The sequence below is a fragment of the Talpa occidentalis genome, unplaced genomic scaffold (genome assembly GCF_014898055.3).
Source record: "Talpa occidentalis isolate TD23 unplaced genomic scaffold, MPIMG_talOcc4v2.1 talOcc4.15, whole genome shotgun sequence".
In the NCBI taxonomy this organism is placed as follows: domain Eukaryota; kingdom Metazoa; phylum Chordata; class Mammalia; order Eulipotyphla; family Talpidae; genus Talpa; species Talpa occidentalis.
The window spans coordinates 12702912-12719793 of NW_023601543.1; the positions used below are offsets into that span (position 1 = coordinate 12702912).

Below are 16882 nucleotides of genomic sequence, written 5' to 3' on the forward strand. Positions count from 1 at the left end.
CCCATCCTGTCCCTTTCACTGCTTTGTAACTACCAGCCCTGGCTCTTTCTGAGAATTGGACTGTGGGTGTGTGCTCCCGTGTGCCTTTTCATGACCCAAATCAGTAAATCTCGAATTTCCCCTATACTGGTTACCACATGCCTACCCCAATCCAAGGCACTTTCCCTTGTTCCAAACCCTCCAAGCACTCTCTGCTAGAGCCAGTCCACAGCTAGCTGCTGCGGGCATGGATGCACTGCCACCAGCAGAGGCAGAGGGCTCCCAGTCTCTGGCACCATGAGGAGAAACCCCCTTCTGGACAAATGAAAGAGGTGGGTTGTGCCATGACCAAGGGGGAGGCCATGGGCCACTCCCATGTTTCCCACTCCCCCCTCACCCAGCCACCCTCACCAGGAACAGGGGTGTCTCACAAGCTTGAGGGCCTCAGGGAAGCTCCTGGGGAAGCCAAGAGGTCAACCTTGTAATTGGTTGCATGCGGCTCTTTACTATAAGTTTGTGGGTCAGCGTGTTCTTTTGGAGTCATGGGACTGGAAGAAATGTCTGAAATTGTCTCGTAGGTCTGCAGGCAGATAAAGGGTTCCTTGCTCTCTCCAGTAGTTTTGGGGACACATTGAAGTGCAGTCAGGACTGGGGAAGTCCAAGGGGTGGAAATTACCCAAGAGCCACATTGCTTTTTTTTTTTTTTTTTTTTGCATAGAGGAACTGTAGTCCAGAGGTGCGGAGGTGAGAGGATTCACCACAGACAGAGTGGGGAGCAGAGCAGGCAGATCTACTGAACTGAAATAACATTGCCAAGGGGAGCAGCCTGCAAGACAGGAGAGGTCTGCTGTGCCATGTGGGTCAGCTCCTTGATTGGGGATTGAACTCAGGCTGCAGACATGATAGCGCTGAGACTTAATCCCTAGGCCACCAGGGAGGCCCCAAGAGCCCCTTCCTTAACTGGCTTATAACTCACTTAGCACATCCCAGCTGAGGGAAGCAGTAAACACAGCCTGTCTTTCGAATTGTACAAAGGTCATCCTCACAGTTCTGCAGATGGTCAAAAAGGAGGAATTAGTCCTATTTTACAGAAGAGGAAATTGAGGCTCAGAAAGGGCCAGTGATTACACTGGCATCCAGGACTCTTACAGCAGCACTTGCTATCCATTGCACAAAGACAACAGAGAGGGATGGAGCAGAAGGAGACACAATGGAGTTTGTCTCTAAAGGGAAGAGCCTCCACTCTAAGACTCTGCACAGGCTCACCTGCTTGCCCCCCAGCCCCAGTGGCAATGCTCTAAAACACTGTTGCCATTTGTGTCCCCTCTGTAGCCTGGGGTCCAAACGGGGCAGGAATTATTCCCCAAACCCCGCTTCCTGGAGAGTGCCACCTGATGAATCAAATGGGAGCAGCCTGAGTCCTGAGTTGGCAGGGACTCAGTCCTGAAAGGACATCCTTCCTTTCCCAGCTAATCCTTATAGTCCGGGTCCTGGAAAGAGCCTTTTGGACACCGGGTTTTACTCTGTTCCTCTTTACTAGGGGAAATGGTGTTGCTATTAGGAAATGGGCAGATGGTGCCTGGTTCTCTGGGATCAAGCCCTGGGGTTCTGCTGTGTGACCTTGGTCGAGTCCCTGCCTGTCTGGGTCTCAGTTTCTTCACTTGTTACATCACCTTGCATTAGATGGCTCCACTCAGATGTAGCACCCAGTGAGGTAGCTTTCCTCCAATAAACCTTACGTGCGTGAAGTCATTCTGTAGGCAGCGGTACTGATGCCCGGCATTCAGCAGGAAGAGAAAGGCAGAATAAGGGTGAGTCCCTGCCCGGAAAAGCTCCGAGTCTCATTCTGTAACGTTTTGGTCATGCTTCTCTTTCGTCCTGACTTACCTTTGCAGAAAATGCCCTCCCTTCCGCTGGGAAATGGAAATTGGCAAAGAGAGGGGGAAAAGGTCCAATTCTCGCCTTTGCTATTTTAGAGGAGGTTGAAATTACGAGCTAAAGTGGAGGGATGCTCTCGTGGAGTGACCTGCGTTCTCCCACACAGGAGAAAACCCAGGTCATCTGCTTGCGAAGTGGCTCGAGCTCTTAGGCGCGAGGCATTATTACATAAATTCAAGCTCGCTCCTGATCTTAGTACCCTGAGTTGCCTGAAGGGGGGAATGGCACTGCCTGCGTGTGCAGCCCGGGCGCTCGGGCCGCCGCTGCAACCGGAGCGAGGAGCGCCCGCCCGCACCACCTGTCCCCGCCAGCATTCCAGAGTAGAGGCCGAATTGGCAGCGAGCCGGCCGGGATCAGTCGCCGCCTCAGTCCGCGCGGGCCCTCCTAGGGGTGTGTCTCGCGGCTTCAACTCGCAGGCGCTCCTGGACGAGCCCCTGAAGACGTCTTCCTCCCAGGCGGGAGCCGCGCGCGTCCCTCTCTTCGCGCTGCTGCCCCGAGGCCGCCGCAGGCGGATGCACGACCTCAGGAGACGCTGGGACCTGGGCTCCCTCTGCCGGGCCCTGCTCACTCGGGGCCTGGCCGCCCTGGGCCACTCGCTGAAGCACGTGCTCGGTGCGATCTTCTCCAAGATTTTCGGCCCCCTGGCCAGGTACGTTTTAGGAGAAAGCGGGACTCGCGCCTCCGGGCCAGAGCGCACGGGAGCCTTGCGGGGAGGGAAGGCGGCCGGAGTGGAGGGAAGGGCGCGAAGTTGCAGCCAGCCGGCGGCGGCCGGACTCCGGGGCTCCGGAGGGGCGCGGTGCGCCTTCGGCCACGCTGCGGCTCCCTCCCCGCCGTTCCGCGGGCACGGGCAGCGCTGGGTCTCGGCTCGCGGAGCGGGCTGCCGGCGGGCTCCTGCCCTCAGGGAAACTCCGAACGCCGGGTTCGGAGCTCACTCGAGGTGGCCCCTTAGGTGGGCTAGCGGGCGCGGGCCAGAGCCGAGCTGTGGGGCGCAGGGCAGGGAGCCCGGAATCGGGCGAGCGGGGTGGCGGCGGCGTGCGTGCCAAGGGGATCCGCGCGGAAGCGCCGGGCATGGTCCGGCGGGCGAAGCGGGATGGGGATGGGAGCCACCGAGTCCCCGCGAGCGGAGGAGTCACGCGGGGCATCGCGCCCTGGTGTGAGTTTGGGAGTGGGGCGACCGGGGCAGGCGGGGTCCGGAACCCCGCCAAGCGGCTCGGCGGAGCTCCGGCGGGGGGAGCGGGCAGACGGCCAGCGGTAAGGACTCGTGGGGGGGGGCCGAGGGGGGTGCGGCAGAAGCCACAGCGCTGAGCCTGTCGGGAAGGAAGGAAGCGGGGAAGGGCGCCGCGCCGCCGTTGCCGCCGCCGCGGTGGAGTACTCGGTGCCGACGGGAGGGGGAGAGGGGCGCAGCGGCGGCGCCAGGGGGAGGGGGCGGTGCGGGCGCGCGGCGAGCGCGGGCTGAGCTGCGGGATTGACGTAACGAGCTTGGGTTTCCCCCAGCGTCGGGAACATGGATGAGAAATCCAACAAGCTGCTGCTGGCTTTGGTGATGCTCTTCCTATTTGCGGTGATCGTCCTCCAGTACGTGTGCCCCGGCACAGAATGTCAGCTCCTCCGCCTGCAGGCGTTCAGCTCCCCGGTGCCGGACCCGTACCGCTCGGAGGATGAGAGCTCTTCCAGGTTCGTGCCCCGCTACAATTTCAGCCGCGGCGACCTCCTGCGCAAGGTAGACTTCGACATCAAGGGCGATGACCTGATCGTGTTCCTGCACATCCAGAAGACCGGAGGCACCACTTTCGGTCGCCACCTGGTGCGCAACATCCAGCTGGAGCAGCCCTGCGAGTGCCGCGTGGGTCAGAAGAAATGCACTTGCCACCGGCCGGGTAAGCGGGAGACCTGGCTCTTCTCCAGGTTCTCCACGGGCTGGAGCTGCGGGCTGCACGCCGACTGGACCGAGCTCACCAGCTGCGTGCCCGCAGTGGTGGACGGCAAGCGCGACGCCAGGCTGAGACCGTCCAGGTGAGTGCTGGCCCGCGGCGGAGCAGGGCCTGGGCAGGTGGGGGGGCGGACGGGAGCCGGGGCCGCCGCTCACGACCCCGCGTGCAGCTCTGCGTGGTGTCGGCGCTGGACGGGCGCCGGGCGCCCTGGCGCGCACGCTGTGGGCACTGCGATGCCTCAGGAAACCCGTGTACTCCAGCACGGGACGGCTTTTCAGTCTGCGGGGGGGTTGGCCGGCTCCGTAGCTGCGAGTGCGCGCGGGTGAGGCGACCGGGAGGCCCCGAACGAGCGCCCCCCGGCCTCTGCCCGGACTGGGTACCGCAGCCGACTCGGCGCTGGAGCGCCCCCAAAAAAACACCCTATGCGTGTGGTGCCCTCCAGTCCCCTCTCTTTTTCTCTGCACCCCGGTTCTGAAGCCTCCCTAGCCCCCCTATCTTCCTGCCTCCCGCTCCCATATTCTCATGTCGCTTTTTCTTACTTCCTCTTAACTCTTGCTGCTTGTGCTTCCTTCCTATCCACTCAGTTCTGGACGCGGGCTCTTTCCGTCTGCCTCCTTCTCGCACTTTGCTTCAGGTTCTTTCTATTTTACCCTTCCTGTTATTTTTTTTCTCTTCCTGCCCGACTTTTACCGCCCCTTTCCTCCCTCTGTCTCTGCTCTCTCCAGGCATCTGGGTGTCCCTCTGCCCTGTTTTTGGAGCCCAGAGAAAGTTCATGGTGTCTAGCTTGCCCGCTCACTACTGGCTGCTCTGGAGGCATCCTCGAGCTCTGACAGTGTGAGGGGCAGCCTGCGGGCAGACACGTGGACCCAGACGCTGACCCGGATCCCAGGTGGTGTAAACCCGGAGCAACCTCTCCAGATTTACACAAGCCTGAACAGCAGCACCAGACATTGCTAGCTCACGTGCTGGGCATCCTGGGCTGATGCTGCAAAACCTGATGTAGGAATGGTGTGTCTAGTTGCTTTGAAGCCCAGCATTTTCTTCCCTCTAGCTGCATTGTAGGGTTGAGGGAGGTCATGGAGTACCGAAGAGGGAGGGGCGCGTCCTGTGGTGTCTTTGCTCCAGTCAGGGCTCTCACTGAGCCAGTCTTCCTCAAATAAGACTGGGTTGGGGTGTGGGAGTGGACAAGGTGTGTCTAGTCGGCAGGGGACCTCTGGGCTGGGTCACTGGGTGGGCAAAGACTTGCTGGTGCTCTCTGCCTCCCGGTGGATGTGACCACAGGGGAACTCAGGGGCTGCTGCCTGGACCCGTTCCCATCCCCCCATAGCCCACTGTGGGGTACTTGGTGCCCTGGACTGGACGGGGCTTGGGAGGTGTCACTTGGAATACAATAGCCACCTCAGTTTCTTCTGTCCAGATGCCAGCACCTGGATTCCGCCCATCAACCCTCTGGTCAACATTGAGATGTAGAGGAAAGCTCAGCCCTGCTCACTTTCCTTTCCCTGGGTTGACAGTGTTCTTTCTTGAATGGTGGAATTCTGGCAGGATCTGTTGAAATTTAATTTTTTTTTTACAGTGTAAACAGATTTTTATTTCCCATCCAGAGAGAACATTGGCCCCAGGAAGGGGCCGCTTCAATCCATTGTGACAATTGTGTCATTTCCTACCATCCCAAGATTCTGTTATTTAAGGGGATCCCAAACACTGTGGTAACACTGAAAATAATCACTTGCTGATGGAGCTTGTAGTTGTGACTCAGGGGTGATGGTATAAAAAGAGATTTTTAGGACCAAAATAGAATTCCACAGCCTTAACGGTGGCAGAGATGTCAAAATGGGACCCTGGCTGCTCTGGGAGGCCTGGCCCTGCCTGGAGTTTACCAGGTCACATGTGCCTTTTTCAATTCTTTTCAGCATGTAGGTCGGGATGTGATATGTTCTACAAGCACACGTTATTAATGTGGTTATTAACATATTTTGGTGGCCGTTGTTCTCTGGCAGAGCCCTTCAGAAATTCTCCATAAGATAACCCAGAGCGGAGGGTTTAGCTTCTGGGATTGTCCCAAATTGCAGCAACATTATTTGAAATGATATGAGATTTTCTTGAGCCTATAAAGGGTGGTGCCACAGTGCCATCTAGTCTAATCAAAGAAGAACCACTTTTTAAAGAGTCACTGTGATGATCTTAGAACATTTGCAAAAATGCAATAACATCTGCCAGAGAAACACATAGCTACCTCAAGGCCATGGCTTTTTTTTTTTTTTTTAACATTTCATTAATTCCTACCTGCCTCCAGAAAATTTCATCTTGAAAAATAGTGATAGCCCGAGGGTTCCAGAATTCCCTAGGATTTGACAAAATCCCTGCTTGCTGGACCAGTTCCGGGAGTGCTGATAATCTCTAAGAGTGAAGATATGTATGAGTGGATGAGAGTGTGTGTGTGGTCGTGTGTATGTGTGTGTCTGTGTGTATGTGTGAGTGGGAGGTGGAAATTTAGGGGCAGAGGCAGCTGTGTTGGCAGTGATGCGTGAGGGTGAGGAGCTGGTCGCCGGAGATGAGAGTCAGGCTTGTGGAGCTGCTGTGAAGCGCGGCCTCTTCCAGGCCAGCTGGTGGTCTCTGTGCTCCGCTGAACTGAGGGGAATGGCAGCTCCCTCAGTGCGGCCTGGGAGTTCCGACACCTGGGCCTCAGCTCCAGGCCAGCCATGTGCCAGCTGTGTGACCTTGGACTGCAGCCTGTCCGAGCCTTGTGTGGGTGGAGAGGGCGTTCCAGTTTCTGATGCGCTTGCACAGCCCATATCTCTGGTATTTCTCTGTAAATCGGCACGTCTTTGGGATGAGGGCAGAGTGGGTGAAAATGTCCCCACTTATCAGATGAAAGTGAAGCCCAAAGAAGCTGAAGGACTTTCTCAAGGTCATTGAGCTCTTCGGTGACATAGTAGGATCTGACTCCAGTTTTTTTTTTTTAAATCTTTTTTTTTTTTTTTAATAGAGGCATGTTTGTTTGTTTATTTATTTGTTTGTTTGTTTGTTTGTTTTTGTTTATACATGCACTGGGTACAGTCAGAAGCGCAGGAGGGTGAGAGAATTCACCAGAGCCAGAGTGGGGAGCAGAGCAGGCAGGCAGAAGGACCGAAGTACACTGCTGAGGGGAGCAGCGGGCGGCAGGAGAGGTCTGCGCGCCATGTGGGACCCTCCTCTGGTGGCCGGGGAGCAGCTGGGGATCGAACCGGCGCCTCAGAGGCTGCGGGCAGCTTTGCAACCCAGCGCTCAACCGCTGCGCCACCGGGGAGGCCCTGACTCCAGTTTTGACTCCATCTCTTGCTGCTCTGTTGAGGCATCTTGATGAAAAGGAGGTTTTGTGAAAACAGTGAGATAGTTCATGTTAGTGGTTATTACCCAGTGAATACTCAGTAAATGTTAGCTGATGTTGTTGTCCCTATGTCAGCACCATTTTCAGTAATTTTGCATATAAACTTGGTCAGGTGATTGGACCAGGGTGGTCATACCCAGTGGGAGAACAAATTTCTATATCCTGGAGGCTCTGTGTCCACAGATTTCGGACTGCTGGCTACTGTGGAGCTGAGCAGCATGGGAGGAGGCTGGACACCTAGTGAATAAACATCAGCCCAGCCCTCAGCAGATACAGAGACCACCTTAGGACTCACAGCCCATCCATCCACATTGCTGAGGGCATAAGAGGCCATGGTGGCTGCAAGCCCAGACCTTGACATCTGCACCAAGTGCTACATTCGAGATGCTTCCCTGCCTTGGTGGATGGGAAAGTGTTTGGGTGATTTCTAACTGCTGGACAGAAATGACTGTGATCACGTTGCCTGGAGAGGACAAAGAGAGTGCTTGGCTGGCAAAAGGCACAAGTTGTTTGTTAAGTATACTATTTCTTTAAAAGAGAACTAAAAAAGGCATGTCGTGCGTCTGTCTGCCAATATGTTGTTTAGGGTCACAGAAGGGTCCTGCTCGTTCTCCAGCTTCTAAGACGTTTAGGAAAATGTATCAAAACATGGTTACTCACCGGCTGTTAAAACTCTCATTCTGCAGGCTGTTCTCAGGCCAGATTCCCTGTTTGTAGTCAACTCTGGTGCACCACTTGGGCTGTGGGAGGAATTCAGAATGGGGCACAAAGAGATCGCACTGGCCTCATTGTTATTGAGGAGGCTGGCTGGCACACAGGGCAGGGGGGGGGGGCAGGGGGAGGAGGTCAGACTTGATGGCTCTACAAGTCAGGTCATCCTGTTTTCGTTGTGTCCTACACTTTCAACATCCACAACTGTTCAAGCAACCAGACGATAGAGTAATCAATTGTTACCTAAAGTCCAATAGGATACCACCGACAGGGACTGAAAGGTGTTTATATGGAGAACACCTTTCTTCTTCTTTTTTTCTTGTCTTTGGTCATTACTTTTTAAAAAAATTGTGGAAAAAGCTTTTTTTTTTTTTTTTTACACTTTTTAAAGGTGGGTCTGTTTGGAAAGTGCTGTGTCTCAGTGCACTGCACACGGTGCCTGCTCATGAGCTGGGGTCACAGGGAGAGGCAGGGAGTGAGGGATTGTCACATCCTACAGTGTTGTCCCTCTGCGCCAGCTACTGCAGACCTCTGGGCTCTAACAGGGCGGCTTCGCTTGGTTAGGGGTACATCTCTCCCGCTGGCTGTGAGAGGCAGGCTTCTACGGTCCCGCCCGTTCTGCAGTGCAGGAGACGTCACCATGGGAACACCTGTAGAACATCGGTGGTATTGGTGCCCATCTTGGCTTGGGTGGCAAATGATGTCGGAGACACCACAAAGGTCGAAGTTCTGCAGGTGCTACTCAGGGCCTCGAATGACGTCATCTCATTTCATATTGCTTCGCGATAGCATTGACAAGCAAAAGCAGTCAGAATATAGATGAAATGACATTGTTTGAGGACCTACTTTATTTTCTTTTTATTGAGGTAACATTAGTTAACCACATCATGTAGGGTTCAGGAGGACAGTTTCTCACCCTAGTATCACATCTCGCCCACTACCAAATGTCCAGCCATCAGCCTCCACCGAACAATGGAAACCACAGCCTCTTCCAGCCCCTCCCCTGAAACCACCATTGTGTTGTCAGAATGAAGGGCTTGGGTTTTTTTTTTTTTGTTCATTTGTTTTTTTTGTCTTTATAGTGAAATCATACGGTATTTGTCTTCCTCCTTGCTTATTTCACTTAGCTTTTAATACCCTCAAAGTTCCAGGACCCGCTTTTGTGGTTAGATGTGTTATTACTTGTAGTGCCAGTTTCCAAGAACCATCCTTACTTGATGGTTAGACGGGACTTATTGCAGGAAAGCTACTCAGAGTTAGTAAGTCTTCAAAATAACTTTAGATTAGTGCTGTTATATGGCAGTAAGAATGTTACTGCTTGTCTCATGGATTTGTCATCAACCTAAGTAGTATGAAATGATAGTAAAAGGATAGTCATCTCTTCCTTCCATCATTCATTACATGAAATTTTGTGAAATTGACCATTTTATTTGAAGGAAGACGCAGCACCTTGCTCTCACAGAGCTTACAGTAAAACAGAATAATTTGGCATTTTATTGTTTTTTTGTTTCTTTTAATTTGGTGTTTTAGATATTTAATAAAGACAGTTTTGTTTGCAAATCTGTGAATATTAATCATGTCTTTAATGTGTCCTACCTTTGCTTGAATATATTTTTAAAAAATAGGGAAAAGTCCATCTGTTTATGCCCCACTTTGGGTCTAATCAGCAAACTCTGTGGATTAATGACCTCCACACAGAGCTAGCAGATGGGGGAGGGTAGAACCAAGACAAAGCCACACAAGCCAAGGTTACCATCTTCAGCCTCAAGGTCATAAAGATTAGAAGGTAAAGTGCAGAATTGTGCAGCATAGACAAATGGGGGAAGGAGGTCTGTGATTCTGAGCAAGTCCACCCTTTCTAGAAGAGTTAAGGGCCTTCCTGGTGGTGCAAGGGGTTAAGTCTCAGCACTATCAAGCTTTTGCCAGCCACCGCAGCATGAGTTCGATCCCCAGCCAGGGAGATGACTGACGTGGCACAGCAGACCATTCCTGTCTTGCCCGTTGCTCACCTCAGCACCTCAGCAGTGTTTTCAGTATATCTGCCTGTTCTGTTCCCCACTCTGTCTCTGGTGAATCCTTTCACCCCCTGCACCTTGGCCTATACCCCAGTTCTTGTATGCATAAACAAACAAATAAATAAAATGTTTTAAAAAAATAAATAATGAAATTAAAAAAAAATTCTGGAAAAGAAGAGAGATCTTTGAGAAAGGTTGTGTTTATTAGAAGACATTGTGGGGCCTCCCCGGTGGCGCTGAGGTTGAGCGCTGGGTTGCGAGGCTGCCCGCAGCCTCTGCAGTGCCAGTTTGATCCCCGGCTGCTCCCCGGCCACCAGAGGAGGGTCCCGCATGGCGCGCAGACCTCTCCTGCCGCCCGCTGCTCTCCTCAGCAGTGTACTTCGGTCCTTCTGCCTGCTCTGCTCCCTGCTCTGGCTCTGGTGAATTCTCTCACCCTCCTGCGCTTCTGACTGTACCCAGTGCATGTATAAATAAATAAGTAAATCTTTAAAAAAAAAAAAGAAGAAGACATTGTGGGTGAACATGGCATCCTCACGACATAATACAGTCCAACAGCCTCACCTCACCAGGCCTGACCAGAAGCCAGAAGGCTCATGTGTGGGGGAGGTGAAGGGTAGCAGGGGTGAGGCCTTATTGAAAAGGCCTGTTAGTGGCAACGAGGAAGCTGAATTCCAGTGAGGATGCGAAGTTCTTTGAGAGAAGGAGTGTAAAAAAACATAAAAGTAATGTGAACTGGAGTCCAGGTAAAGCTACCCTCCTGGTTTCCAGTGTGGAGTGGAGGTGATACAGTTGGCTCAAACTGGTAGGCCGAGAAGGGGATCTGGTTTGGGATGGAAGGCTTCTAAAGGGCAGTAACAGGCCAAGGTGGCTTCGACTTCTGGTGGACACAGCTTGTAAGGACATGAGCACTGGCTCTCTGGGCAGGTTAGGGCCTGGTTGTGGAGCTGGAGTCTGTGAATCCAGTGAATCTGAATCCACAATTGGCATTATTATTTAAATGGTGGCTGCAATTTACATGTGGGACTTCCAGGCAAGGAAAAGAATGTTTGAATAAAGAAAAAGATCGACAGTTATGATTACATAAAAATGAGGAATGTTCATCTGTCAAAAAATATCCAAAATGAAAAGGCATATGTCAAACTGATGAAAATATGCACAACAATAAAGCAGACAAAAGAATGACATCCTTCCTGTATAAAGATTGCCTATGAATTTGATGAGAAAAGCAAATGCTGTGACCAGTTTACAGTGTGGGGGCCATAAGTAGTTTACACACATGGAGAAGCTGTTTAGTCTCACGGGTACTAAAGAAATGCAAATTTAAATAATGAAATGTTAGAAAACCTTTTTGCTTCTCTAATTAACCCTGGTTAAAAAACCCCAGCAACTTGGGGCCTCCCTGGTAGCGCAAGGGGTTAAGCACAGCACTCTGGAGCTATTGGCAGCCACTGTAGCACAAGTTCGACCCCCAGCCAGGGAGCTGACCCACATGTCACAGCAGACCTCTCCTGTCTCTCCCACTGCTCCCCTCAGCAGTGTATTTCAGTCAATCTGCCTGTTCTGTTCCCCACTCTGTCTCTGGTGAATCCTCTCACCCTCCACTCCCCTGGCCTGTACCCCAGTTCTTGTATGCATAAACAAATAGATCTTTAAAAAAAAACCCCAAAAACATCAACTCATCATATATCACCACTGACACTAAAAAAAAAGATCGTAGCTGACAAGGGTGTGTAAATATCATAGTTCTCTTATCTTGTAGTCAAATTGACACTCTAATTATTCTTTTGGAAATAAATTAGAGAACATAAAAATGATCTTTTTCTTCCATCTGGGATTTTACTAAAACACATAACCTTATGTATGCTGTCTGTCTATCTCTCTATCTCGCTCGCTCTATCTCTCTATCTATCTATCTATCTATCTATCTATCTATCTATCTATCTATCTATCTATCTATCTATCTATCTATCTAACAAACAAACAGATAGCTATAGAAAATGTCCCATCAATGTGCTGAGGGCTGGGGGCACTATGAGGAATCAGGCCAATGCGGTGCCTACCACCATGGAGTGGGGATGAGAAATATGAAACAATTCTTCAGGTTGTGGGAGGCGACCTGGGGGAAAAGTGCAGGTTGTTATGAAAACTGTATACTAGGAGGTTAGCTGGAGTTATTTAGAAGTGCAACAGACTAGAAAAATCTAAACAACCGCGCACAGGAGAATGGTTCAAGAAATCTCAGTATATCCATTTAAATGTCCTTTTATAGATTATGGACAATTGCTAGTGATTTAATTGTAAAGGATAGAAGTTAACTATTATGGAGCCAGTGTGACTATAACTATGTTAAAGAGAGGGAGGGAGAGATACAGAGGATAGGGAAGAGGAGAGAGATGGGGAGGCATGGAGGGAGGGAGAGAAAGAAAAAAAGGGAGGGAGAGGGGATGGAGCAAATGAGAACAAATGTAAACATAGAAGACAAAAAATGTAAGAAAAATACAAGGCTATTAGTAGATTAATTAGGAATTTATTTTCTTATTGTGAAAGTTTTGAATTTCCTTTATGAATATGCACTACTTTTATTTTTATTTTTAAAATATTTTAAATATTTATTTATTTATGCATACAAAAGCTGGGGTACACGCCAGAGGTGTGGGGAGTGAGATCTTTCACCAGAGACAGAGTGGGGAACAGAATAGGCAGACTGATGCAATACACTGTGGAGGGGAGCAGCGGGCAAGTCAGGAAAGGCCTGCTGCACCATGTGGGTACCTCCCTGGTGGAGCTGGGGATTGAAGGAACGCTGCAGTGGCTTGGGATAGCTTCATAGTACTGAGACTTAACCCGTTGTGCCACCAGGGAGGCCCCACTGTTTTTATAATAACAGTAAACATTAACATTTTTTAAAAAAATATTTATTTATTTATACAAGCACCGGGTACAGTCAGAAGCACGGGAGGGTGAGAGAATTTACCAGAGCCAGAGCGGAGAGCAGAGCAGGCAGACTGACAAAATACACCGCTGAGGGGAGCAGCGGGCGTGGCAGGAGAGGTCTGTCGCACCTTGTGGGACCCTCGCCCGGCAGCCGGGGATCGAACCGGCGCTGCAGAGGCTGCGGGCAGCTTTGCAGCCCAGCGCTCAACCGCTGTGCCACCAGGGGAGGCCCAACATTAACATTTTTGTAATGATGTTTTATTGTGATGAATTCCACTCATGTCTACTTTTGGGTTCTGAAGACTATGGTTGGTTATAACATTAGCATCTTGATATCCTAGGGGTCCGTAATGAGAGAAACAGTCCCAGCTAAATATTCTCTGAGACTGAAAAACAGAGGTGGTACATTTGGTATGTTCTGTTGATTTTTCTGATGCCCCGCTATTATCATATTCCAAAGAATTCATGGAATCATTATACCAGCACAGTGTAGGTATTTAAGGGGGTCACTACTGTTTTTCCTCTGTCAAAAAAACTTAAATGGAATAGGAAATTAATAGTGGTGCACACTTGGAAATACTAGGATATTCTGTTCTGCCAGAGCCACCCAAGAGGCCTGTACTTTATTTCTTCATGATCTTCTTTCCAAGGGAGTTGATACAGAAATGATGAACTAAAGGGGTAGCCTTGGGGTTGGTGAAGGGCTGTAGTTCTAAATGTGCATAAATGAGTACTCAGCTCATTTAGTGCCAGTGTTGGAGAAGGGGGCGGGCACTCTGCTGGAGCAACTGCCTCCTGGAGCAGTTACACTTCATAAGAGAGATGCCCCACTTAACTATGTTACGTTAATGAGAACACCCCTTCCTCAACTGTATATATGAGGGCCCATCACATGCAATGAGGTTCACATTCTAAGTACAAGTTAATCTGAACAGGTATACTTCCTGGTTGAAAAGCTGTCAACATTGCATGACAAATTCAATGAGATATTTAGTCATTAAGTTTAGAAAGAAATGGTATGGATGGGAATGTACCTTATTCCATAACAGTAGAAAGAAGACATCAATTAAAGGTATATGTCTTCTGAAGCAGTCGTAAGCTTAGAGAATTATGTGTCTGAACTTTAGTGAAATAATTATTGGCAAAAGAGCTTTATTAGTTTCACTAGGTATTGGACTTCACAGATTATTCAGTTGGTCTTATTGCAGTCCATTTGTTATTTCTACCGTTTTGCCACTAAGAACAGTGTTAAAGACTTTGACACATTTCAGAGCATTACATCAAATAAATCTGTCTTGCATATTCCACAGTGATTTTCTGGAGGAATATTATAAATATTCAAATATAGGCACACATGCAAATTCAAAATAAAATTCAATACATGCAGATTTTGCATAAATTCTATATTTATAAATTACTTTTGAACTTGTTATCCTATGATATAAATGTATCAAATATGAGCTCATGGGAGTTCCCAATAAATATATTTTTCTGATTAAACTGTGGGCTCTTTTTCAGTCACAATTTAAGCTTCATTTCTGGGATTATTATACGAGAATAATTTGCACTTCATTTACTCTGAATTGTCAAGATCATGTTCCTCCCTGATGTAAATGCCTGCAAAAAGGACTTCTTATTCAGTTTGATTGCTTTTTAAATTTTACTACCAGAGATGCCCTAGTGAGCCTAAGAGAATTGGTCTGTTTCTTGTGAAGAGTTTAGTCCTAATGAATCACTTCCATGCACTTTTCTGAAGGAGTACAGAGCAATTGAAATGTGCAATGCCCTGATTTACATCAAATGGATTAGGCCTGTGTGCACCATTCCTTGCATTAAGTGACTTTCTCCCACAACTGTACTAATAAAGACAAATCTTCAGGATTGTATCAGCTCCAGTTCACTCATGGTGTTCATTGGATTTTTTGCTAACTTCCAGAGAGTGAATGCAAGCAGAGTATTTAGAAGTTGACTAGAGTAAGAGGCATAGGTTATCCCATTAGATGAAAACACAAAATTCAGCTACATGCTGTGTATAAGGGATAAAGGTCGATAAAACATAAGGACACAGATAGGGATGGAATAGATATACTATGTAAGTACTAATCAGAAGGAAATTGATGTGGCTGAACTGATATCAGACAAAATAGAGCAAGGGAAAACCATTGTTGGATTAAAAACAGGATCACTGAATAATGATAAAAAATTCAGTTCTTCAGATAACAATCCAAAACTTACATTATTAATACCATAGTTTTGAAATATATCATGTGGAAATTGATAAAGCTATAAGGAGAATTTGTAAAATCCACTAATCTTTTTTTTTAGAAATTGGCAGATGAAAAAAAAAAATGAGTAAAGATACAGATGATTTGCACGACATGATTCACAAGCCCCACACAATGGATCTGTACCCAATTTGGAGAATACACATTCTTCTCAAGCTCGTGCGCACCACTTTTGGAAGGCAGCTATGTCACCACTATGCCACCATCACCATAGTCCCCTGTGCTCTTCCCTCCCCTGTTTTAATCCCTCTGCCTCCCCCTCCCCTGCAGATGTCTCTGATTTATCATTGCCTATAAATAATTTATAGTTATAGTTAATTTATAGTTAATATTTTTTTGTTGTTGTTAATCTTTCCCCCCAATCCCTTATTTGATTTCCCTATGTTCCTCCTATAGGTGAGACCATCCGATATTTTTCTTTTTCCTTCTGACTTATTTCCCTAAGCATAATCCCTTCCAGCTCTATCCATGTTGCTGTGAATGGCATGAGTTTATCTTTTTTGATTGCTGAGTAGTGTTCCATTGTGTTTATGTACCACATCTTCTTGATCCTGTCATCTATTTTTGGGCATTTGGGTTGTTTCCATAGTTTATCTATTCTAAATAGTGATGAAGTAAACATAGGGGTGCAGGTTTCCTTTTGAATGTTTTTGTGTCCTTTGGGTAGATTCCTAGGAGTGGAATTGCTGTGTCATAGGGTAGCTCCATTTTTAGTAGACTGAGGAACCTCCACACAGCTTTCCATAGCGGTTGGACCAGTTTGCACTCCCACCAGCCGTGTAGGGGAGTTCTTTTCCCTCCACATCCTTACCAACATTTGTTGTTTCCTTTTTTCTTAATATGTGCCATTCACACTGGTGTAAGGTGTTATCTCATTGTGGTTTTGACTTGCATTTCCCTGATTATAAGTGATGTTGAGCATTTTTTCATATGCCTATTGGTCATTTGCATTTCCTCTTTGGAGAAGTGCCTTTTTTAGCTCTTCTGCCCATTTTTTTGACTGGATTGTTTCATTAACTTATTTTCTTGAAGGCACCTTTCAAAAAGTTTAATAAAGGTCACTGAGGTGAATTCGTCAATTCTTTTGTCCCCTCTTAAATGAAGATTTAGATACATAAGCTATTGCAAACAATTTCAACGCTGATTTATGTGGAAGAATGATGATTTGGGGGAAATACAGAAAGAAGTTATGTTAGAAGAAAGATTTGGGTTTTTCCTTCAGATAAGGAAAAGAAGGACCTTAACTATTTTAATTTATGCTGTATGCTGACTTAAAATGTGGTGTACACACTTCATAAGATTTGTAAGAGGCCAAAGCGTCTTCCTCTTTCTGGAATGCTGGCAGTTGTCTGATTAGCAATGTCAGTTGCACTGCTCTGACGGTGATCTGTTTCTAGAAATGACCATTTTTTTTTTGCTGCATTTGATCTGGGTAGACACAGCCTTTCAAGCATAGTGTGAGTGAGCCAGGGCAGCTCATATCATCTTGGAGTGCACGTGAGGTGCCAGTGAAATAAAGATTCTCTCTCTCAAAACTAAGTAAGGGGTTCTAGAGAAAATGAATACTGAAGCCAACTCGTATTCCTAAGGACTTATCATCAAAATAATAAAAGTGTATTTTATTACTGACCTAACCCACTGAGAGTGGCAAATTCCCATAGGAGTGACCATTCTCTTTTGGAAGAGGCTGGCTTAGAAAAGTACCATCAAAGAGAAAAT

The 16882-nt window shown here is 48.3% G+C and overlaps 1 protein-coding gene across 1 annotated transcript in view; it reads left to right on the top strand.

Annotated features, from left to right (window-relative positions):
- Window positions 1-1891: 1891 nt before the first annotated feature.
- The window catches only part of HS6ST2 (heparan sulfate 6-O-sulfotransferase 2), a 259977-nt gene continuing 244986 nt past the window's right edge, over window positions 1892-16882 (top strand). The window contains exons 1-2 of the mRNA XM_054695552.1: window positions 1892-2566; window positions 3412-3930. Coding sequence (XP_054551527.1) covers window positions 2139-2566; window positions 3412-3930 — 947 coding nt within the window. The 5' untranslated portion in view covers window positions 1892-2138. The remainder of the gene's footprint in view (window positions 2567-3411; window positions 3931-16882) is intronic.